The sequence below is a fragment of the Corvus kubaryi genome, unplaced genomic scaffold, assembly GCF_017639235.1.
Source record: "Corvus kubaryi isolate FWS band 111438036 unplaced genomic scaffold, C.kubaryi_AGA036_p1.0 37264, whole genome shotgun sequence".
NCBI lineage: Eukaryota > Metazoa > Chordata > Aves > Passeriformes > Corvidae > Corvus > Corvus kubaryi.
Window position 1 is genome coordinate 3,582,941 of NW_024581079.1, and position 23,585 is coordinate 3,606,525.

General features: G+C 45.3%; 1 protein-coding gene across 4 annotated transcripts in view; it reads right to left on the minus strand.

The window, feature by feature from the left end:
• The window catches only part of STAG1 (stromal antigen 1), a 173,074-nt gene that overhangs the window by 2,679 nt on the left and 146,810 nt on the right, over nt 1-23,585 (minus strand). For all 4 annotated transcript variants that reach the window (XM_042024746.1, XM_042024745.1, XM_042024747.1 and 1 more), the window contains exons 23-32: nt 18,299-18,391; nt 15,584-15,758; nt 14,687-14,826; nt 12,958-13,059; nt 11,355-11,503; nt 10,237-10,365; nt 6,658-6,863; nt 4,360-4,531; nt 2,324-2,434; nt 1,379-1,493 (exon numbers count right to left, since the gene is read on the minus strand). In XM_042024746.1, the coding sequence (XP_041880680.1) occupies nt 1,379-1,493; nt 2,324-2,434; nt 4,360-4,531; nt 6,658-6,863; nt 10,237-10,365; nt 11,355-11,503; nt 12,958-13,059; nt 14,687-14,826; nt 15,584-15,758; nt 18,299-18,391 (1,392 nt within the window). The remainder of the gene's footprint in view (nt 1-1,378; nt 1,494-2,323; nt 2,435-4,359; nt 4,532-6,657; nt 6,864-10,236; nt 10,366-11,354; nt 11,504-12,957; nt 13,060-14,686; nt 14,827-15,583; nt 15,759-18,298; nt 18,392-23,585) is intronic.

A 23,585-nucleotide genomic window follows, 5' to 3' on the forward strand; every position in this document is an offset into this window, starting at 1 on the left:
GGGAGCCCTGCCGGCCACAGGGAGCCCTGCCAGCCACAGGGAGCCCTCCTGGCCAACAGGGAGCCCTGCTGGCCACAGGGCCACCTGCGCCTGCCCCCCACCTTCCCTCCTGGTGCACAAAACTTCTGGGGCAAAGGCAGGCCCTGACACAGGACAGCACTCCCTCGATGCTTTGTTACTGAAGGAATGGGGTAAAAGCTGGTGGATTCTAACTCTGTGCTCATCGTTAAGGACTTGCCCAAGGTTTTTGCTGACTTAAAGATGTTTCTGTATTGGGACTGTAGGCCAGACTGCACAGAAACTCCCTCTTAATTGTCTTCATGCTTTAAGTTCATAGTGAAACTTGAGCTCTGGCATGGTCAGAAATGGATTTACCAACAAAAAGGGTACTGAAGATATTGGAAGTATTTCTGAGGCTTAAACCCTCGGTGGTGTCCTTCTCCAGGAGCACAAGAGTAAACGTGAGCTGCACTGGCTTGATCAATTCCTTCCTTTCCTTGCCTTGGATGTTACTTACTTGGCAATCACATGAGTGCTGGCAATAACCTCAGTATGCAGCAGCTGCAAGTGAATCATCAATTAAATTGTCTTTCCAAGACACTGTAGCCCAGTCCTAATATAAGCTAGGGCTTGTTGTTTGGATGTGAAAGGAGAAACAGAAAGGCATAAAAATGGTGAGGTGTGTAAAGCAAACTGTTCGTTTATCCATTTTACAAGGGAGCACTCATTCCAGAGGGGAGGCCAGGTAAGGCTGTAAGTGCTGCAAGGGACTTCTCCCAGCAGTCAGTGCAGTACTGGAAGGGACTGAGGCTGTGGTTGATGATGGGACCTGTTTGGGAGCAATTCCTGTTTAAGGAACTCCCACCCACCCAGCAGTGCCTGTGCTCCCTCCAGCTGTGCCAGCAGGACTCTGGCTGTGACCTACTGAGACCTCGAGTGAGGATCCCCTGCCCAGCCCAGCTCCTCAAAATCAAACCAACCAGGAGAGGGAAAGAGAGGGACCCCTTGGCTGTGCCAGTCTGGCATTGGGGCTGCACAGAGCCATGTCAGCACAGCCTGTAACTCATAACCTGATCCTTGCAGGCTGGCAAGTCCCAGGTGTGTGGTGGTGCTGCCAGCACCTGCTGCTGCCCAAGAGACAACCTTAGGGAGAAGGAGCACTAAGCAATGCTCCCTGTGTGGCTGTGGAACAAACCCACTGGGCTCCAGCCTGCTCCAGCCTACTCCAGCCTGGGGAGTACTCACGTAATTTCCACTCTTCCATTCAGACAACTGGAAGTCAGGTTCAAAATTTCAGAAATGTTTGTTTACACTTCTAAAATTCCTTTTAAATTAGCTTTCAACTGTTTTAAACTTGCCATTCGTAAGATTTACTGACCAGATCAATGACCATTGTGTCCTCAAATTCTTCATTCATGTCCTCTAGCTGGCCTCGTGAGGACATCATTACATCTTCAAAGATGGGCTCAGCGTCATCTTCCATTAGACCTCGTCTGATTTAAATAAAGAGAGAGTCATTTGCAGGCAGAAAAATTTCCCAACCCTGAACTTTGTCATTAAAAAGAATGCTCAAATCCTGTCATTTAGTGCCTTCACCCAAACCCTGATGCTGAGGGTAAAGCCAGCAGGCTCTCTGCAATACCAACAGGAGGAAAATCATATGTAAAGCCCCCAAGCCCTGGCCCAGGCTAAAGCAGCAAGTCCCACTGACAGCACTATGACCAGCAATTAAAGCTGTCCCCAACAAGAACAGGGCAGTAACTCCTCTTGTGTTTGCCTGCCCTTTTACCAAGGAGGAGTGACACTGTTTGCCAGGATCACTGGTAAAGCCCTGGGACTCTGGCAGTGCCTTCAAGCCCAGTTCCAAAGGCTGTAAGGATTCCAGCCATGCTGAAGGACTCGGTGGGATCAGCACAGAGCGTGTGGTGCCCCAGTGTTCACCCACGTGTGTCCCCTCCATTCCTGTTCAGGGGGACACCTTGGCAAAAGAGGATAGAGAGTGCAGACACAGGAACAGCCTCGTGGGCAGAGCTCACAGGGAATTACAGAGCACACAAATCATGGAACCCCTCTGACATGGAAACAGCTGCAGGCTGGGGCAGAGGAACGGGGAACTGCACCCTGTCACTGGGCCTGGTGCCTGGCCATGGTGAGAGAACGGCAGTGCTGGGCTGGATTCACCCCAGCCCTACAAACTGTCCCTCTGCCTTCCCCACAAGGGTGAGACGGCACAGCAGTGACTGGCACCCAGCAGGAACGGGAACATTTCCCTGTGGTGTCCTGCACACGGTTCTGCTGAGGGCAGCAGGCTGTGAGCACTTACACTGCGTGCCTTACGCCACTTCTGCCTTTCATGTAGTTCATTCCTGTCCTGTCCTTTCGATTGAGATCCTCCAGCTTCTGCTGGCCCAGCCACGAGATCTGCATCTGGGGACTGACACACAGGGAGCAAGTTAGGACTGACAGCAGTAACAGTTCTGAGCTGCCTATTTTGGGGCAGTTTCTGTCTCCAAGTTCTGTGTCTGGCCATGCTTCAGATTAGGATAATTAAATCCCATCCATCATTGTACACATCTTCTGGATTGCCTTCCACAGTCTGTCTCCTCTCACTGTATGTGCACAAAAAAATCAATTAACTGTTGCAATAAAAGCAGGTATGGAAACACTGACTGTGCTCCCCCATGAGGGGCAGGCACCTGGAGTGGGAGCACCTCTAAAATTTGTTATTATTAAATAGCACTTCACTGTGTCAGATGAGGCAAAATATGAGCAAGAATAGATCCAAATTAGTAACTGACAAAAATGTCACACAACATGAAAACCAAATGGTTTTCACACAAATACCCTCATCAACTTCAGGGCCAGTACCTCACCCACGTGTAAATACGTTCCAGGCTGCACTGCTGATCCCACCAGCCAGCAGTGCCTCTGCTACGATTTGTGTGGTGCAGCACAAGGAAACAGCAGCAAACTCTGTGCAGCTCTTCTGGAGCAGCACCAGGTTTTATTGTACTATGCACCCTTGCACCCAAATAAGACTGACAGGATGAACTGGGACAACCTACAGGAAAACAGCCTAGAACCAAACCTGAACATGATTAACCGGTCAGTTCAGCAGCTCTGTAGTAGTGGCAGGTGTTAGCTCTCCTAAGCTGACCTGGAGGAAATGTGACAGCCAACCAGGGCTGAATGGGAAGGATTCCCATTCCCCACTGTCAGTTCACACTGGGAATCCCACTCTTGCAAAGGAGCAGAGAGGAGAGATGTGCTCTCTTGCCCAGGCTCACAGTTCTGTGCTCACAGCACCGCCTGAGACAGGACAAGGGGGCTCAGGTGCTGGGCAAGAGCCTGCACATCTCCCCCAGGAACAGGGAAGGGTCTCCCAGAGCTTAAGGCAACACCTGCTCATCAGGCTTGGGAGGAAACCACAGCACTGGGAAGCTGTCTCACTTCCAGAGTAATGGAATGGTCACAGAGACTGAGCTGGGCCAATGGTGAGATCAGAGAGGGACTGAAAGAAGTTCTGCTCCATCAAGTTTAGTCTGGTTTTACTGCAGAGTAGAAAATTCTTAAGGAGAAACTGAAAGCCTCAACATCTTCCTCATCACCTGGAAGTTATGGCCACAGCTGGGGAGGTAGGAGATGGGAGGTAAAGCCCTCAGAAAGGCAAGTAGGAGCCTTGAGTGCAGCCCTCTGTAGCCATGGGGCAAAGGAGGAAAGATGCTCTGGGAAGATGTGACCTGGGCCTGCCTGGGCTGTGCTGCTGTGCCCAGCACCCAGCCCATGCTCACCTGCTGCATCCTGGCAGCACCCACAGCCATGCAACCACTGACAGAAAATAACCAACCTTTTCCCTCTAAATGGAGGTGATAAAATGGGAGCAAAGGGACAAAAAAAAAAAAAAAATCATTTCGGAAAATTACCGCAAATCAGGAACTACTAGCTCAGCAGCTGGAATGGGATTGCAGAGTTAATTTAGAAAAAAATCAATCAGGGTGTCTGCAGAACCTTAACTCTGACATGGGGCAAGGGGAAAGAAAAGAGAGTATCTACAGGTCTTCTAAAGAAACAGTTCCACCCAGGCTGGACACAAGCACCAGGAGGATTTAACCAGAACTGCATGGCTATGCTATGAGATAGTTTTAACATAAGGAATTTCTACTATTATTTCATTGCAACGTATTTTTCCTGGGACCTAAAGACGATCCAAGTATTGCTGAGCTATAGTCAAGGCATTTCCAGGTGGCTTTGCAAATCAACACTGCATCTCTGGAGCCACAGGCTAAGAGTATCAGTATAAACCACAAGCAATTCCTTTGCCTGGCTGACTGTATTTGATGCTGAAATTCCAACACTTACTTGTGTAAAAAATCCTGTTCAGATCCCTGCTCCGACTCATGCTCCTGGATCTGCTCTCCCATTTGTCTGGTGTTCTCTCTCAGGACAGTGGAGGTGAGCTGAGGTGTCTGCAGTGTCCCTGGAGTATGGATGTTCTCATTCCTGTTCAGCCAGGAGCCTTCCAGGCTCTCATCTAGAGAGAGAACACTGAAATCACTGCTAATTTCTGACCACATGCAGGGCAGCATTCAAACAGGTGTGCACCAAGGGATCACGGGGATAAATGCTTGGAGTGAGAAGATTTTCAGCTCTACTTTTAGGTTCTGTTCTTTTAAGTATTGCCACCAGCTATTTCCAGCAACAACAACAATTTCAAGTGACCAAACACAAACCCCATTGCAAACAAAGTCACACTGCAGCATGGCCTCAGCTGCTGGGTATCTCCAACATAAACAACCAAGGTAATTCCCAATTCCTGAGTTGACAATCTGAAACTGTTAATCTCATGCACCTACAGCAACCAAGATACAGCTACACACTAAGAGCAGGTGGAGCACAAACCCCAAATCCAGTCAGTCCAGATCTTTAGAACTGTCAGAACCACTGGAGTGGAGCAGGGAGGGGACGCTTCACTCAGTGATAATAATGTAAAGATGACTGAAGGTCTAGGTGGGATCCTGTGCTTATGTTGGGAAGCTTTGCTCAAGCAAAGAGGAGGGAAGAGGGAGGACTTGAGAATGGGTTAGAGCAGGAAGTGTGCAGCCAGAAACATGTAGAAAAAAAATTCAGTTGCTGGAGTGAAAGACAGGAGATGACAACAGGCATGACAAGACCACAGATTTACTAACAGGAAATGTGTGGTGAGAAAGTAGATGGGGATCTCCATGGATCTGTTCATTCTTCCTTTGCCTTTTAGGCATTTATCCTTTAGGCATAAATGTTGTCTAAAAAGCTGCCTATTTATTCTCAAACTTACCTTTGAATCATTTTTATGTTAGGAATTATTTTTTAAAAACCTGTCAATTTCCTTAAGGCATCGTGAAGAAATGGCACAGAGCACATTTCATCTCAGAAGCAACAGGGAATGTTCTTCAAGCCAGTCTGTGCTGGATTGAGGTGAGAAAGGAACCAGAGGGGACTGGATGTGGTTCTTTGATGCCACAGTAATTTCTGCAGTGACCTTTCTCCTGTTCTACATCCTTTAGAGTGGAAATTAAATAAACCAAAAAAAGGAGATTCTCAAATGGAAAGTGTTGGAAATCAATTCTCCCTTCTAGTGATTGCTGAAAGAGGGTGACACAAAAGAGTATGAGGTAAACAAAGGCTAAAAATTACATCTTAAGCCTAAGATTTGCCTTACTGGGAAGAAAAGATGGTTCTACACTTCCCAGGGTAAAAAAAAGGACATTGGTAAAATACAGTAGGACAGAATGAAAATGGCAACAAGAGGGAAGAAGAAAACCTCAGTAGCAGAACTCTGAAAATCTTGGCATCCTGAAAGAAGAAAAACAGTGCCTGAAGAAAGAAGCCATATTTTATGTAGCTACACTCGAGGCTGGCTGTGAGAAACCAAAGGATTTGGCGCAGTGGAGAATGGACCTGGCTGTATGGGCAAACTCTGGAGGAGTATTTTGTGAAATTGCTGTATATTCAGGGAAATTGGCACTAGATTCCTTACTGAGGGGTTACTGTCATAGATACTGACCTTGGAAAAACCCCTGAAGTTTAAGATCCCACTCACACCTACTCTATAGTGGACCAGCAACCGAAAGTCCCCACTACATCACACAGGCTGACCAGGAACAGATACAGCCTTGTAAGAAATTTGCTATCACAGCCAGATTCCTGATGAACACATCTGAGGTCCCAGAAAGAGTAAACACAGACAACACCAGATACCAGAACTATTTTAAACAAAAATGGTGTCTTTTTAGTGTTCCCCAGTGGCCCTGCAACAACAGAGATCTGTTACCAGAATTTCTGCCTGGAATCTGCTCCAAACCCCTGAGAATTAACAACTGCCCAGAGGGAAGCACAGGCAGAAACCCAGCAGTGACAAAGAGCAGGTAACTCCACAAATGCCTCTTCCAGCAGCAGTAAGAGCTTTTAACAGTTCTGATTGCCAGTTTTGGTCAAGACAAACAAGAACAGCGGGTTGTGGTGGTGTTTCCTCTAAAGACACGCCCAGGTCTCACAGAACCTGCAGAACAGATGCCTTGGTTCTGCCACATCCAGAACGTATCCCCATATTCCTGCATGAGCTGCTAAACCCCCCTCTCCTGAGTGTCCAGAACACCAAAGCCCTGTGCCCACACCAACCTTCCACTCTCTTTTTGTGGAGGGGGGGTCGGCCCTTCTTGTTCCTGACGGAGGAGGCCTTGCTGCTGCTGCTGCCGCTGTTGACGGACATCCTGTCGTCCTCGCCGCCCGTCACCAGCGAGTTCCGGTACGAGATCAGCGGCAGCCAAACGTCCTCTCTCCTCTCCATCATCTGCTCTGTCAGGAACTTCTCCAAGTAGGTGTGCCTGGAGAGGAGAGACAGGGGGTACAGAGGTGCAGGCCCTACAGACACCTGGATGTGGCCACTGTGTGAGAGCCAGTGCTGCGAGGATGCAGGAGGATGTCCTCTGGCATCCTGGAACCCGAGGGACGGGTGAGCCAAATGCAAGCATTTGTTTTTCCATTAAAAAATCTGAAGACCTGGTCCAGTGCCATGAGAAGTGCAGTGCACACGTGTTAACTCAAAGGAGGAACCAACAACTCCCTCCTGCTCTGGAGGGCACAGGAACTGTTTTCTTTTTCCATTAATTATTTAACTATGGAATTAGAAGTAATCTCGAAAATGAACATGCAAATCTACATAAATGTGATTCTAATGAGTTTCAGGCTGCAGAGCCAAACATTCAGAAGTTTGGTAAGAGAACTCAGGTACTTCAGCATCACTTCCTGCACCCCTCAGCCACAATTCCCTTTAATACCACCTTGCCACGTTGCCAGCACTGGGAGTCAACTCCACATATTCCACATGGAAAGGCATTTCCCTGTCAGCTCATGGCAGCTCGGCGTTGTTACAGAGCCCAGCTCCAGAACAGGCCCAGGAGCCACCCTGCTCATGCCAGGGTTACAATCTCATCATTTTTTGAGTCAATGAATGGCATAACTTTGTTCAAGAAACAGCAGGTTCCTGTCTACTGTTTTACTGAATATTGTGAATGCTTCCTCCTTCCCCTTTTCATGTGCATACTAACTCCCAAAGCTGGCACTAATGGGAAATTCTTGGTGTATTCTCTATTTTACAGTACCCAACCGTGCCACCTGAGTGCTTCATGGCTTTAGAGAATCTACCTGCAGAAGAGTCTTGGAAAGTAAGTTTTTCTGCCTCCAGTTTGTATTTACAGAACCAGTTTGCATGTTTATGGCCAAATTGTGAAGGAGGAAAATGACATCACTTGGGTGTTCTTTACTGCCCGGATGCCGAAATTGAGACATCTTTTGCTCAGCATTTTGGGGGAGCTTCACACTGACAGTTCTTATCAACTCTGAATTTCCTGAAGTGAGAACACCATGCTGAGCCTCTGCCTCATCTGACACCCACTAGCCAGTGTCCAGTCTAAGCCAGCAGTGTCTTTGAGAGAAATAAATGGAAATAAGTGCCTCCAAGGACGATCACCTCTATTTTGTCCTACATCAGCTCCTCAGGATTTCTCTGCCTCTATCTGCCTTGTGGGTTTGTAACAGAGTGTTAGTACAATTTTTTTTCTCCAGCTGTATGAGTCTGGCACCTTACATGAACAGTTTTATGTGAAATCCATAGATTTGAATAAATCCATAAATGGCTATCACCAGTGCTGAAGGTTACTCATAAAATGAGCAGCCAGATTAACAGGCTAGGAAAACGAAATTAAATCAGTGTTGCTGCTTCACTCCCAAACTGGAAGCTTCTCCCTTTTCTCACCCCAGAGAAAAAAGCCAGGAGCCCAGCAGAAGGAAGCAGGAGCCCCGTGGAACAGCAGCATGTGCTGGACCCTGCTGGGGAGGGTGTTCTGGAGCAAGGCCCTGACACCTGCAGGCTCTGGGGTGGATGGTTTGGGGGTTGAGGCAGGGAAGCCAAGCTGGAGAACCTGGGCAGCCAGGTAGCCACGTGCTCCTGAGACTGTGAGGGCTCCAGAGCACTGCTGGCTGCACACAAGAGTCCATTGCTGAGTTTGGGGAGGGCCCCTGGGCAGGGAGGGAGGGAAGTGATCCTGAACACGGGACTTCTCCAGCAGATGGTGGTCATGGACCTTCCTGCACACAGGCAGCCCCTGTGGAGGGGGAGAGGTCCCTGTGGATTGGAGGAGCTACAGAGAAGGGCAAATGCAGCATCCCAGTCCTGTTCTGCCAGTGGAGCACTCTGGGCAGAAGTGGAGCCACCTCCACGGAATCCTTACGTGTCTGCAAGTTGTGCTGACCCTCCTCATGGTCACTACAGCCTGGGGGGTCTGGGGCAGGGCTGAACTCATCCCAACACAGCAGTCTGGCACAGATCAGATAAATCAGGCCCTAACAGACCTATTTCTTCTCATGATCTTCAGATTCAGCTGAGGTCAATACTCAGGTACAGATATTCCACCACAGCAACCCTTACAGGCCTGCAGGAGCAGCCACTGGTTGTGTATGTGGGCAGGGGAACCTTTGAGAAAGAATTTAAATGGCAGCATGGAAGGTGAAGGAACAAAATGTCCCAAAGAACTGAATTTCACTCAGAGGCTCAGGTTAACAGAAGCTGGCAGCGACAGCATGATGTAACTTTAAATCTCACAGTGGAACTTGTGGAAGGGATGACTCTACAGAAAGGCTAAACTTCACTAAATTCAATAGGAAACAGGCCAGTGACACCTAGACCACCATGCAGGAGAATCTACAGTTCAGCTAGGAAGACAAGCCATAAAATCCTGTTATCCTTAAGTCCTGTCCTGAAGAACAGGATAGAGGCTGACAAGATTCCAGGATATAACAATGAAGAGCAGATGCACAAACAGAGTGCCAAGACAGCCCAACTGGATCATTCCATTCCCCAGCTCGTTTAACTATTTGTCCTCAGTGTTTGCTGAATTGAGAAATTATTGCTACAATAAAAAAGTGAAATTGGTTCAAGTGTGTACACATTAAAAATTATACAGAGTTAACCAAGCTGCATTTCTTATTACACAGATAAAGCTGTCATGTTCATAGTTGTTAGCCCTAGCAGAAAAGTCCTTTAAAAGCAATGTCTTCACAAGAAAACATCTGTCAAACCCTCACAGCAAGGTCTGACAGGAAGAGTCAGTTGAGGTCATTCCAGTTGATCTTTCTGACTAACACTCAGTGTGGTCACAGAGTTGACTGGAAAGACACCTATAACCATAAACCAGCAGATCTGACAACTGCACTTTTTAACTGGTCCTAAGTTATTCAGTGAATTCAGTTCCACACTGGGCACACAGTGCTTGGCTGACGTTTGACTGGAGTCCTCTTCCAATACATTGAAAGAAACAACAGATATAGGTTTACAATTTATGTAAATATAGGACAGAAACAGCTGTTACTGCAGTGGTGACAGCCTGTCAATTCCCTGCACTGCTAACGTTTCATTTCTTCTAGCCTAAAAACACACATTTTATTTTCAATACCCCATGGGCAGTTTTAAACAACATTATTCTGGGAGGTCCCAAACTCACCTCATTAGTGGGTCTGATTTTCCTTTTCTCATTTTTGAAATTACTTTAAAACATGAAAGGATGAGTAAGTGTGTATGTGAAATGCCTCACAGGGACTTTTTGCAGCCCCTGTTAGACTGCAGAAACCTCCAATGAGGGAGCTGAAACCCACACTGCAGGGATTAGCAGAGCCCAGGGAAGAACACAGAGCATCACTTACACAGTCTTCTTGTCCTGTCGCAGGAGCTTGGAAGAAAATTCACTAAGCACTTCGAGGAAAGCAAGGTTAGGAGGTGGATAGTCTTGTCCTTTCTGATTCTGGTATTTGAAGGCAAATTCTATGCCATCTCTACAGTACAAAAATATTAACATGTTCAGACATTTGCAACAAAAAAAACCCCAACAAAATCCACCCCAAAAATCAAGCAAATTGGCCCAGATCTGAGCTGTGCTGAAATTGTTTGCATCCTCAGATCCCACCACGATGTCTTTCTTTCCCCATTACTAGCAAACAGCTGCTCTTGGACAAAGGGGAATGTAGAGTTCCCTTGGATTTGAGCGGCCCCCTGCAGATCAGCACGTGGCCAGTCCCTGCAAGAAGGAACTGGCCAAGTGTGGGCACTGAGCAGGTGCAGCCCCGGGGGCAGGAGCTCCATGGAATTTGTCAGATCAAAGAGGAGCCAACCTCTGCAGCCAGAGCAGGGACACACTCGGTTCTGCTTTGCCATCTGTGGCTAAAGAGAACACTCTCCCCTCCCTCACCCAGCAAGGCAAGGCAAGAGTGTCCCCTGGCTCCTGCCTGCCTGGGGACAGTACCCAGGGCATCCTGAGCGAGCCTTGCTGGTCTTGGTCTCCAGGACTGAGTCTCTGAGACAGCAAACCTTAGCACTTGAACTTTTTTATGGCATGGCAAAGTCATAATTTAAATTTAGCAGAACCTTTCTACACTTTTCTATGCAGCAGTTGCATAAAAATTTCCACCCACTTTAGAAGATTTCCAAAATATTTTTGGAGTATCTTTTTATAAAAGCCTTTGGTTCCTCCCGAATCCACAGTGGTGTGGAACAAAGAACCATCCTCAGCTGTTAGACACAACCCACACAAGCTTTACCTGAGATAAACAAACATAGCCATGCCAATAAATTCCAAGAAATAATTAGGTAGCAGCCAGTTTGTTTCCTTTCTGCTTACATACGTGTAGACCCCTCCATTTAAACTAGAAAAGAATATATAATTATTCCATGGCCTGTTGAGATTATGTACCTTTAGAAAGGGAATGCTGAACAGGAGTTTTAATCTGAAGTAATATAAAAATCTGGTTTATTTACCACCACTCACTTGTGTAGTGTGGCCACGGCCTCTCTTGTCTTGATCTGATCCAAGCCAAAAGTGAGGGCGAACCGTCGGGCCAGCTCCTTAATGCCACTGACATGGGCAGATGTCCTGTCCAGGTTGGGACCTTGCTCCTGAACAAGCTCATTGAACAGCTGCAGAGAGTTCAGAGGTTCACATCTGTGAGCTGGGAAACACTTCTATTGAGAGAAACTTGGTTTCTAAACCTGCTCCATCTGAGAGTGGCCTTTGCGATGACTTTTTGCACTGAGCCATAACCGAGTCCCCGTCACTTGCCAGAATTTCTTCTGTCCCACTGCTGTTTGCCAGCTGTCCCCCACCTAGGACTTGTGTGGAGTTATTTTGGTGGAATTCTGCACCCACCTTCCCTGAATTCCATCTGTTGTTCTCCCAGCCCACCGAGCAGGTCCTGCATTCTCGTGCTGTTCTCAAAGCACCTCCATCACCCATCAGATCAGGCGGTGCTTTGAATTCCAGCTCCTCCACTGTTGCCTGTTTGCCCAGCACTGCTGCCCCTAAGGCCCTCTCAGCACAGTACTGAAGGGCTCAGTGCTTTTCCAGCCAGTTCCACCTCTCCTGGCACTGCCATTTACACCCCATCTCCCTCACTGGTTGCTGAGAGTATCCTGGCAGTCAGTGCCAGTGACAATATTAAATCAGGCTGCATTACAGCGACTGCTTCTCTCATCTCCACAGGCTCTGTTACCATATAATTAATGACAGCAGCTTAATTTGACAGGATTCCTCCTTGGCAAATCCACACTGACTGCTACCTATCACTGAGGCACTTGCAAAGAGCTCCTCTCATTTTTTTCATGGAATTTTGTCAGCCTGACTGATCCGTGGCACCTGCTTCCTCCTCTCCAAGTTTTACAGACAGGGGCTGCTTTGACACTCCTGATTCTTCTGGAAGTACATCTGCTCTTCTCAGGTTTGCACAGATATCTCTCAGCTTCCAGATTGCTACAGGAAATCCCTTAGGAACGAATTTTGGGAGGCCCAGCTCATCTGAGAGCATCTAATTCATAGAAGTGATTTCTCTGGGCAATGGCTATAGCTGGTACTTCAAGGGCCAAAGTGGTATTTAGTGCACTTTTGCTGTTGGCTGATGGATTTCATCACCAGGCAGTAATTTACAGTTGATGTAAAGCAAATTTTTCAGGGGAAAAACATATCTAACAGTATTGGAAGACTTAATTAGCTTGAAATTTGAAAAATTCACCAGTATTTAGACAAAGTATAAAGAAGATGCATTACTTCAGCTAGGAAGAAAAAGCCATCCTAATTCTTCTTGTTGATTCAGGATCAATAAACAAATGCCACCAATTGGCTTGGACCAAACTGCCTCCAAGGCTCTTCCCTCCCTCCCTTCCATTTTTACCTGCCCAACCCTTGCCAGTGTGGGCCTGTGGAGACAGAGATTAAGGAGACAAAGGAGCAGTGACAGCCTGAACTGGGGAGCAGGAAAATGAAGATCATGTCCTAAGGAAGTGCAGCATTTCTGCCTCCCTGTAAAGGGCACCAGAGGAAATCCTGGCCAGGGCTTTTTACAGTGAGGCATTTCTGACAGAAAAATCAATGCTCTTACCTGTTGCAAACTGAGAATGAGTGTCTTTGCACACTGGATTTTATCAATTTGCCTGGTTTTGCTCAGGGTTTCCTTAATGATATCTCCATAGTCATTGTAGTACTAAAAAAAAAGTGAAAAAAACCCCCTTTAAATCAAACCTCTTTCTTACAGTTTTCCCAAGAGAAAGATTACTTGTAATTCTTGATTTGAAAAGGCAGCAATTGCTCAAATCCAAACTTCTGCTGTGAGTGGGGGGCAATGTTTCAGTATCAAAACTTAAACTGAACCCTGTGATAAGGTAGGGAACTTCTGTATTTATTATCTTTTGTAACAGATACATTGAAAACCAAACAAAAGAACATTTCCTGCCCCAAACTAAGCCCTTGATGGAAGTGACCCATGGCTGCCAATTCTAAGCAACAACATGACATTGATCCAGCACCCCCTTCAAGAAGTAGGTGTGAACAACACCAGCACAGAGGTGTGTGCTCCTTGTACACTGAGGGGAAAGGGATTCACTCAAGGCAGAAAGTGGAGCAAGGAATGAGTCAGCATGAAGTGCTGATTCTCTTTCTGTTAACAGAATGGCTGCTGAAAGCCACAGCCTATGGTGCTGCCCATCTGGGTACAAAAGCTGTATTAGCATTACAAATTCCAGGCTGAGAGTATTTTTTTTCCCAGCAGTATTCTTTCAGGCTGCATTTGCAGTCACTTATTTTCATTCCCTCTGAAATATTGCTTTTGCCTTCTTTGGTACTAATTTAAATACAATTTCTCTCCCTCTCCCCCAGTTTTAACAGAAGGAGAGGCATGGGGAGAGGAGAAGCCCAGCCTAGAACAGCAGGGAGGGAACTCACCTGGATGGTGACAGCTTCAGTTTCAAACTCCCACTCTGGCAAACAATCCCGAAGCAAGACTAACCCTGACTGATGGCTACAGTGTGTCCTGGGGACTTCATTGTGCTGTGTGTGCCTGATCACCAGCAGAATTCCAAGTTAAACCCTTTACATTCCACATCAACATCTCAGACAGTGCCTAGAGTAAAGGACCTGCTCCCTGCTCTGTCTGCCAGTTCTTCCCCCTGGATTGTCACCTCTGTGATGACCAATCCCCCACAGGGACAGGTGGGACAGGACCTGAGGGGTCAGTGGCAGGACTGTTCTGGCAGGTAAAGTCCCATGTACAGGGGCAGCAGCAGCTGAGGTCCTTCTGACCTTCACTGGGCCTAAAAGCTCTGTGGAAGCAGTGAGAGTTGAGAGATACTCAGTTACCACAGACCCACCGACAGCACAAGCACACAGAGCTGTTTTTTCCTGCTGTCCTGTTTGAACCAATCTCCTCTCACAAGAACCCTGCTGCCCCATGGCAAGCACCAAGCCTGGGAGATTGCCAGTGGAACACGACATGGAACAGGTAACTTAGTGGGGATTCTAGAAATGAATCTCAGGAGCAGTGTAAGAAACTCTCTGTGGAGTGGAGCCTCTCTGAAATACTCAGCACCTCAGGACCAGCTTTTGGTGCTGCCTTAAATAAAGCACACGTGCTACAAAGAGAGTGAGGTCAGTGCTTGCTGCTGCTCAGTGCCAGGCGTCATTTAGAAAGGAGAAAGAACTACAAAGGATCAAATAAAGCTGAAAAAGCTCTCAGGAGAGTTTGGGCTGTAACCACAGCCCTGGCAGGGATGGCAGGAGAGGCCCTGACACTGCAGACTGGGCTCAGTCAGGACAGGAGGATGCACGAGCTGTACCTTCATATAGTGTTTGAAGATATCTGCTGCTGCATGCATGTCCACAATGTCATAAATTATCAGCTTGCTAAAGGCAGCCAGAAGGTTTCTTCTCTTATGTAAAGCTTCTATTTTGTTGGCTTCATCTTCTTCATCTCCCTCTGAAAGCATCATCAACAACAGAATGTCTGTAAGTAACTGTTAAGTTCTAAAACAACCTTATCAAAAGAGAGCTTTTATAAAAAAAATCAATTCTTGAACATGGAGCAAGAAGGATTGGTGGAGAAGAAGCTAAAATGAAAGGTGATAATTCTTGAATCCTGCCTACTTCAAAACTTCCAGGGAAGTTTAGGAACATGACACACCACTGACCAAGGCTGCTGACCATAGTCCTGAGGAGATCCTGAGTATAACCCACACAGAACTGAGTCGTTTATTTCCTTTACCCTGTGAAAGGCCACAGTGAACACTTGCTGAATGCTCTTGCTTAACTTTGCAAATGCAGGACATTCAGAGAGGCTCCATTAACATGACTAAGCTATAAATATTTAACAAAAGAAAAATTAGAAGCACCAGTACTTCTGCATGCCTTGGATTTTCAGATGTGCAATCAATGGCTCTGAACAACAGGAAGTAAAATCCAGTTGTAAGGAGCACTAACATTGAATGGCAATGCCATAAGTGTTGAGTCCCTATGTAAGACTTCACTCTGTGAATGAAAAATAAACTACATAGATAAAGTCTTAAATATAGTTATCATATAATAAAATCATATTCCACAACTTACATAAGAAACTTCAGAGCAAAGACCTTCCAAAAATAAAGTAGGAATACTTCTGGAAACATCTGAACAAACTGATCAGAAAATTCTATTTTCTCCTTTCTTCTGCATCTGTTATGAAAAAAAGTGAAACATACCCATGCTCTGATTTTCATCATCTTGGTCAATGAACACATGGTCCATCACAAAACTGAGCAGTTCTGACTGGAGGCCTGAGTCTGGATTGAACACCAAAGGCTGGAGCCCTTCTCGACCTCCCGTCATCAGCTGGTGACTAAAAATCATCAGGAGATCACAGAGCAGCATGAAAGCCTGAAAGGCAAAAGAGAATGAATGCAGTGAACAGTCAAGTAAGGAAAATATAAAATACCATTGATCAAATTTCCAGATATCCCCTGCTATTCTTAAACAGCTCTTTAAACTGCTCCCTTGTTCGAGTGCTGGGAAAGTATTCCATAAGGGTTTCCTCTAATTTGGAATGCTGTGCCTTTGGTTCCTAGGTCAGGAACTGTGGTTATTACCTTCTCCATGTCCTGGATGATTCATATTAAGCTTCCTTCTCTTCTCTACGAAAAGAACTCTAAATCTACCTCTGATCCAAGGCCTGCAGCCAAATTTGTAGTAAAGAGAACACACCTCTTTTGATAAACAAAAATCAAGCAAGTGAAAACATGTTTTCATGTTTTCATACTGAGGGGAAATTCAAGCTGAGTCACTGTCAGACCCCAAAAATACAGACAAAAAGCCACAGCAAGGAAATTCCTGCAGAATTTCATCAACAACTCTTGCAAAAAAAGAACCAAGTTTGTCTGCACAGCTTTCAAATCCAGACAAAAGCCAACCTGGGCAGAACTGTCCATTACTTATCCTCATTACTATCATACCCTCATTACCAAAGACTGGAAAGAAGGCAGTTGTCACTACCTTCCTTTCTTCCAAGGGCTCATTCCTGCATGGCAATAACACTGTTTTGCCCTCAAATGGCTTTTGTTGGGGTGTCACAGCCAGCATCTGATCACATTCAGCACCTTTCAGAGGCCTTTTTCATCATAGCTTCTCTATTTTTTCCTCAGGTTCTGAAAACTTGACAAACTTCCAAAATAAAATCTCCAAGTGCTGAACTTCCCAGTGGCTCCCTTATTTCTTGGGGTATGTTATAAAATCTGAATGAGCTACACTCAGGCAAGAACAGATGCAAATCATTGTAAACTGTGTTCTGCTGAGACCTTGGGAACAAATGTTGCTATCTGGGATTTTTCTCCCCTTGATCCAAAAGGCTGTGATTCATTCCAGTGATGATCTCACCTGCTCTAAACTCCCTTGATACTCAATAGAACTGAAGCTCTTCCTAATGCAGACCTCCAAAAAGGAGCAGATGAGTAATGCACTGCCAATGCTGAGTTCTGTCCAATATAAAGGCAGCAGTGGACTCAGTCAAAGGATTATTTATTTCCCTCAAACACTCATGGAAAAGTTGAAATGTTTCAGTCCTGTTTCTCTAAATACTTAATACATTTCTCCTTCCTTTGATATGGACATCAACTTTGTCTGGAAAGAATGTCTGGAGTAAGGATCAAGTATGGTAGGGAGACAACCCAACCTGCACATAATTCTCAAAAAAATCCAGTAGAACAAAAGGAGGAAGTAGCAGTCCTGCACACACAGAAATATACTTTTTAAGGAAGAAAATGAGAGCAAATCATAGAAGAGTCAGCTGAAAGGGCTCCCTGGAGTCTCCAGTCCAGCCTACTCTGCATGGGACACTCGCTCTCTCTGGGCCTGGTTGGGCCTGGGTTTGTCTGGCTGAGGCTTGAAAACTTCCCAGAACTGGGAACTGCAAAGGAGCTTCTAAAGAAAGTTTAAATTATCAATGCAAAAACCATTGTGGCCACTGTAAGAAGAGAACAAACCCATATTAAAACACCCCAAGAACAAACCCACTGCAGGAATGGGAAGGAACATTTGCCACTTGCTGATGTCAGGTCCAGCTTGAGCTGGAAGGGAGGTCTTTGCATGAAGCTAGAAGGTGTTTTCACATTATGTAATATTAATACAATATGCCAGGAGTAACTACTCTGAATATTAAAAAACAATTACTAAAGTAAAATCTGCTGGAAGCCAATGGCACACAAGTCTGTTAGAAATGCATAAACTACTGACATCTCTGAGCATTTAATGTTTATATTTAGCAAACTGCAGAACAGAGAGTAAATGCCAAGCAGAGCTATCTTTCAAAGAAATAAAACCGCCTTTTAAGAAATATTATCTTTTAAATACCACAGGCAAAAAACCACAGGCCAGTTACTAATTACAGTCTTTGCAAAATCTGGGGGGGTCTGATAGAAATGCCATTTGTAGACAAATAAAATGTCATTGACATAAATCAGTGTATAGTCACATAACCTCAGCTAACAAACCAGCTGTTGTGTCCTGCAGAGACAGACTAAATTACTTCAACAAACCCTTTGATTCAATGGAAAAAAATCCAGAAGGATTCAGCCCATTTGAGGTCTCAGTCACCCTCCAAAAGTGCCTATTTCCACCTTTTAATCCAGTGTCTACAGGAAGAGTCTTTCATTTGAGGTGACTGAGTTGGATGCCTGAAGTCATGAGGGCTGGAAACGAGCCTGAGCATCCAGGTAATCCCTCCTTACTGTTAATCCAAAGTTAATTTGCCATGAGCTGTGCTTTGGAAGTGCTGTTAATACAGCTGCTCTTCTGGGCTGTTTGTTCAGGTTTATTTAGACAGGAGCACAGATGATTTTACTTTAAGTTTGATGTAGTGTTGTCTTGAGTTTTACTACAATTTAACACTCACCCTTTTCTAAGAGCATGACAGACATTTCCTTTACCTGTTCTTTGACTGGAGTGTTGACATTTGATAGACACTGCTGGCAGACAGCCAGGAAGGATTTCACAGTTTTCCTCAATACCAACAAGTCCTCCTGGAATAAAGATTAAAAAAGAAAATATATAAAAATTAACAAGAGGTTTCTAGGAGGAAGCAAAATAAAGAAATGGTGATGATTTCATACATTCAACAAGCAGCTGTGAAAGAAATAAGTTATTCAAAGAGAACACACACACAAACAGTTCCTTGGTTTTACGGTGATGATGAACCAATCACTGAGAAGAAAACCAGAACCCCAAATTAAATGAAATGAGATGAATTCACAGCAGGATGGCTGGCCCATGCTCTGCAGACCTCCCCCCAGGACAGCTCTATCAGCTTCCACATGAAGAGAGAACGTCCTGCAGAACAACTTCCAAGCAACTGTGAAGAGCCTACATAATGCACATGCAGTGTTTTCCCTGCTGAAATGTTTTACTGACGCTGCCTGTTCAGCCCATGTGTCTCAGTTCTGGTTTTAGCTTTTCTTATGCTTCCTGCCACGAGCTCTCGTTGTCCTGTGTTTACTGCAGAGCCTTTTTGTGCTCCATCTGTTCTCCCTGTGCTGGCTCACAGCACGAGGCAGGACTGCCAGCATGCCCGAGCACCCGGAGTTCCCAAAGCCCTGAACCTCTCCCCATTTCCAGTGGAGTGAGTGGGATTTGCTGATATGGACACTGAAGGTCTGTGCACTCCTCACCTTCCTGTTCCTGAGCAGTTTTTCTCTGATGATGCAGCCATGGCTCCTGGTGCCACTGTGCCTTTACAGAATCTGTAACACAGCTCTGTTCTGTTCTAATCCACAACTTGCCACTAATCACCCCTCTTTTATCCTGGATATAAGCCTTCCATCTGGCAGCATTAAGATGCCTCTTTTTTAAAATTTTAAATTGTATTTTGTTCACCAGTTGATCTATATCACCCCCATTTTCAGTGCCTTCCCAGATGACTGATAAAAATGACCCCTTTTTCAGCAGAGAGCAGATCTCTCCTGGAATGCATCAGAAACGATTCCACTGTGTGAGCCTTGCTCACCTACACATTTTCTTTAATATATGGATCAGTTTTGAGCCATTGAATATGAGTTAGATTAAATCCAAGCATGCACCTGAAATGCAATGTGGTATTAATGTCTTACAGACACTGGTGTTCCAATTGGTTTTCTTCTCAGTCAAAACTGCCATCTTCTCAACAACAAATTGATGTGCTTCTCCCAATCCTAGCTCTTGGCCCTTCAGCCTTGTACCAACTGTGCTTTCTATCTCCCACTCCAAGATTCTACCTAGGACTGATGCCAGGCTTATCAGTTCACTGTTACACAATCACCTGATTTACTCCTTTAAACACTGGGATTACAATCACTTTCATGATTTCTGCTTTCTATCACAATTACCTTCCCTTTAGATGTTCATGAATTCAACGGAGAAACTAAAACCTGTAAAAATGCCCACCTACAGGTTAAAAAGGGAATGAGTGTGTCTCCCATTTTTCTCTCTGTCAAAGTGACTAACAGACAGGTACACAGTATTTATTACCCTCTCTCCTGACAGCACAGCATGATAGAGATTCATGTTGAAAAGTTACAGACAGCAGGAGAAAGCCCAACTGAACAGTGCAACGGAGCCATCTGGAACTCTTGTGAGCTTGGAGAAAACCCCAGACTACTGCAGAGTGGGGATTTTTTTCAACAGAGAAAATGGGAAGAAAAAAATGAATTAGATTTCCAAGTCTTTGAGCATTCTGGGGTGCACGGCCCAGGCTCTCAGAAAAGCTGATATGAAACCATTTTACCATCCTGTTGGCTGTTAGACAAAACCACAGGGTCACAACTCTGCAATTTAACTGCTCCATGGCAGGAAGAAGAACAAGCTGCTGAGAGCAAGGACTGGAGGCTGTGCCACCACCCAAACCCAAACCAGAGGGCTCAAAAGACCCATGTGTACAATTCCACAGCTACTTCTAGCTTTAAATTAAAGCTTGTTTTTTTTCCACTGAAGTAATTTTAAAACGCTGTGCATTTGCTATGTTCACCTCCCAAACCCCATCCTCTTCTCCCTAAGTGCTCACTGCTTTTTCTCTAAAGCACTTATTATTTGCAGTATTAACTTCAACTTCACAGTGTTGAAGAGCCCTCAGCTTCTAACCTGACTGTGGAACATGGTCCAACCTTTTGCACCTTTTGACTCTTTTCTTCCCTTCAGCTTTTTGTGCTTTCTGTCATCTTGCCCACATAAATATGAAGTCACCACGTTGTTCTTTAAATCCCTTTTTAAATCCCCTCCTCTCCTAAGTCCTCTGCCCACTAATCACACTCTAATAGCCCTGCATTTGCCTGCTCTGGCTGCTGCTCACTCACAACTGGCTGACCTCTGTCTTGCCTCTCAATGTTTGCTCTATTCATGCTTTTACTGTTCTAAGTTTTAGGACCCTATTTTTCTGCAAATATTTCCTTCTCAGTACACACACATACAGTGCACAGTACAATGTCCTGGGCACCTGGGACATGGCTGAAGGAATCCAGATGGAAACAAGTGTATGTTCTAATCCCCAAGTCTCCTGCCTTAGGACTCTACTTGCTCCCCCAGACTGACAGATGGGAGAACTCCAGGGGAGGAATTACCAGTTTCCTTTGGAAGCACCCTCAAACCCCTTTTCACCTGAGGAAGAGTTTTCCTCCAGGCTACAACAGGCTGCTCCCACAGGCTATGGAGGATAAGCCATCTCCCCCCAGTACAGTGCTGGTTACCCCAAAGAGCAGCAGTTTGCACTGACAGCCTGCATGGCCTCAGCCTCCTCTGAACGTGGACAGAGGGAGACCAAAGGTTAAAGCATCAGACTGGGGATATTTCAAGGCTTACACATTTCATCCTTATCTGCTGCAACCTTCCTTTCAGTAATCAATTCAGATTTTAGACACCAAGGTGACTCCACAGGACACCCTCTTCTCCACAGGCTAGCTTGAAAAAGTGTTTTAAAGTAACTCTGCCCCAACTCTCTGCTGTATTTAACTGGTGAAATCTTTGTTATTGGGAAGAGAATTTGGACTTCCTTAACAATTCAAATAATCATTAATTATCACCCTTCTGCTAAAATGTCTTTGATACATTTTTATGCTGACATCACTCCCTTTAGCTCTGTTTACAAATGATACTGCACAGTGAGGGGCAACCTGCAGAGCACCCTCCTGGTAACAGCCTGGACAAATAGGAGCTCTTTGTGTCTCAGGGAGGGGACTTCAGTAACCTGTGACCAGCTGAAGGGCAGTCTGGAATTCGTAGGTGCTCATTAACATTACAGAAGTGTCCAATATTCACTCCTGTATTCTGTAGAGCTGACAGTTAGCATGGAGATGTGCTGCACTGGCTCTAGGTCAATTATGTGCTGTTAATAAATCAGTGAGCTGACTTGATCCCAATTTGATTTAAACCACAAGGGCTGAGCTTTTCCCTGCCACAAACATGGAAGCTCCAACCCAACACACCTGGTTCAGGCAGGGAACCATGATCCAGAACATGCTCAACATCTGTAATGTGAGGTATCCCTCGTGCAGCAATTCATGTGCCCTGCCTTGGGCACCATGCCCAGGACTGCTCCCAAACAAGGGCACTTCTCTCAGGACAGGGCTGTATTTTTGAAGAACCATCTGAACACCAGACAAAAAATAACTTCATTCCAAAATGACTCTGTTCCCAGTGCATGCTTCTGGTTGTCAAGTATGATTCCACCACAGAAGCAATACAAGATACAAGAATTACCAAGCAATTCTGAACTGTAGCCAAAGAATTCACTCTGAAGGAAATCTTACCAGAATTCCCCATCCCACCTGCAAACTCCCTGCAATAAAAGGTATGCCTGGATGGATGCAGAGCACACCCAAATAACAAATGTGAGACTTTCCAAGATACTTGTACTTGTTTCCACCTTTTATTCCCATACTTACAACTCCAAAGTGTTCATAAAACTCACCCAGTGCATTGACTGCCTAAATGGGACCTAACGAGGTGAAACAGAGCAGCTACTACTGCCAGAATGAAGTCACATAAATGACCCAGCTGGCAACAGATGGACATTTCTTACTAATCAATTTCTCCATCTCTGATCTCTCAGCCTGGTTGTTCAAGGGAAAGCTAAAAAATCATCTTTGAAACATGAGCCTGGGAACAAAAATTCATAAATCTATGGCATACAAACAAAGACTTAAGATTAATTTTATGACATACTATAAATTCTCTTCTCTCCACTTCCATCTTTTATCTTCCTTCCTTCCTTCCCCACTAATCCTCCTCCTAACTCTCTTACTGCCTCTCCTTTCCGTGCTCTCTCTCACCCCTCTGTAGGTAACCAACGACCTTTTCCCTCCCAGTCAGAGAGTTTACCTGCTTTGTATCTAAATAGAAACCAAGCAATTGCTCTCAGCTTGTCTTTTGCTTTGTAATCTTCTGCTTTTATCTCAAACCTGAAAGGCCTATGAGTCCAAAAGCCTCCCTATGTTTTACAGCTATATCCATCGGTCTACTAAAGATGCCACTTGAGCCTACACACCATCTATCACCCCTCTCTGCCCTGAGATCATTATAGATACAGCAAAGTAGCCCTAGAAACCTGCATGGACCTACGTGTTAAACTGCTGTGCCAGAAAGGTTCCTGTAGAAGCCTGAATACTTCCAAAAATACCCATGAAATACACTGTTTTTCATTCTGAGGTGCCTGTGTTGATGCCTTTGTCTACCTACGCCTTGTAAGCAATGCCTTTTAATGTCTACCCATTTCCAAGCCTAAACAATGACTTAGAAACCAGCCAAGGGCAAAATGATTTCCCAATGGATGAAATGCTAGATACACTGCAGATTAGATCTATTTTCACAGTGAACAAACTAGAGTGGAAAGTTTGATAGCAAAGTGCTCCAGCCACAGCAGGTCTGTGGTTGTCTCTTTACCCTCAGCTGAGGCTGCTGCCAGGGCTTCCCTGGAACTAAGCATGCACAAAACTCATTATTTTGTAGAGGCTGGGGTGGAACCCCAAACAACAAATTGCTAAGAGTTCTCTAGGTGACAGTAATTATGATTTTCATGGGGCAAGGCTTGTATTTGGCATGGCCATTCTGGAGTGACCCTTCAGAGTTCTTTTCCTTTCCACTGCTATGAACTACATTATGTCTAACATGAATCACAACAGGATTAGAAATACAGGAGAGATCAAAGCTATTCTGCATTCACCTCAGAAAAAGACATCTCATGCAAATGCATCC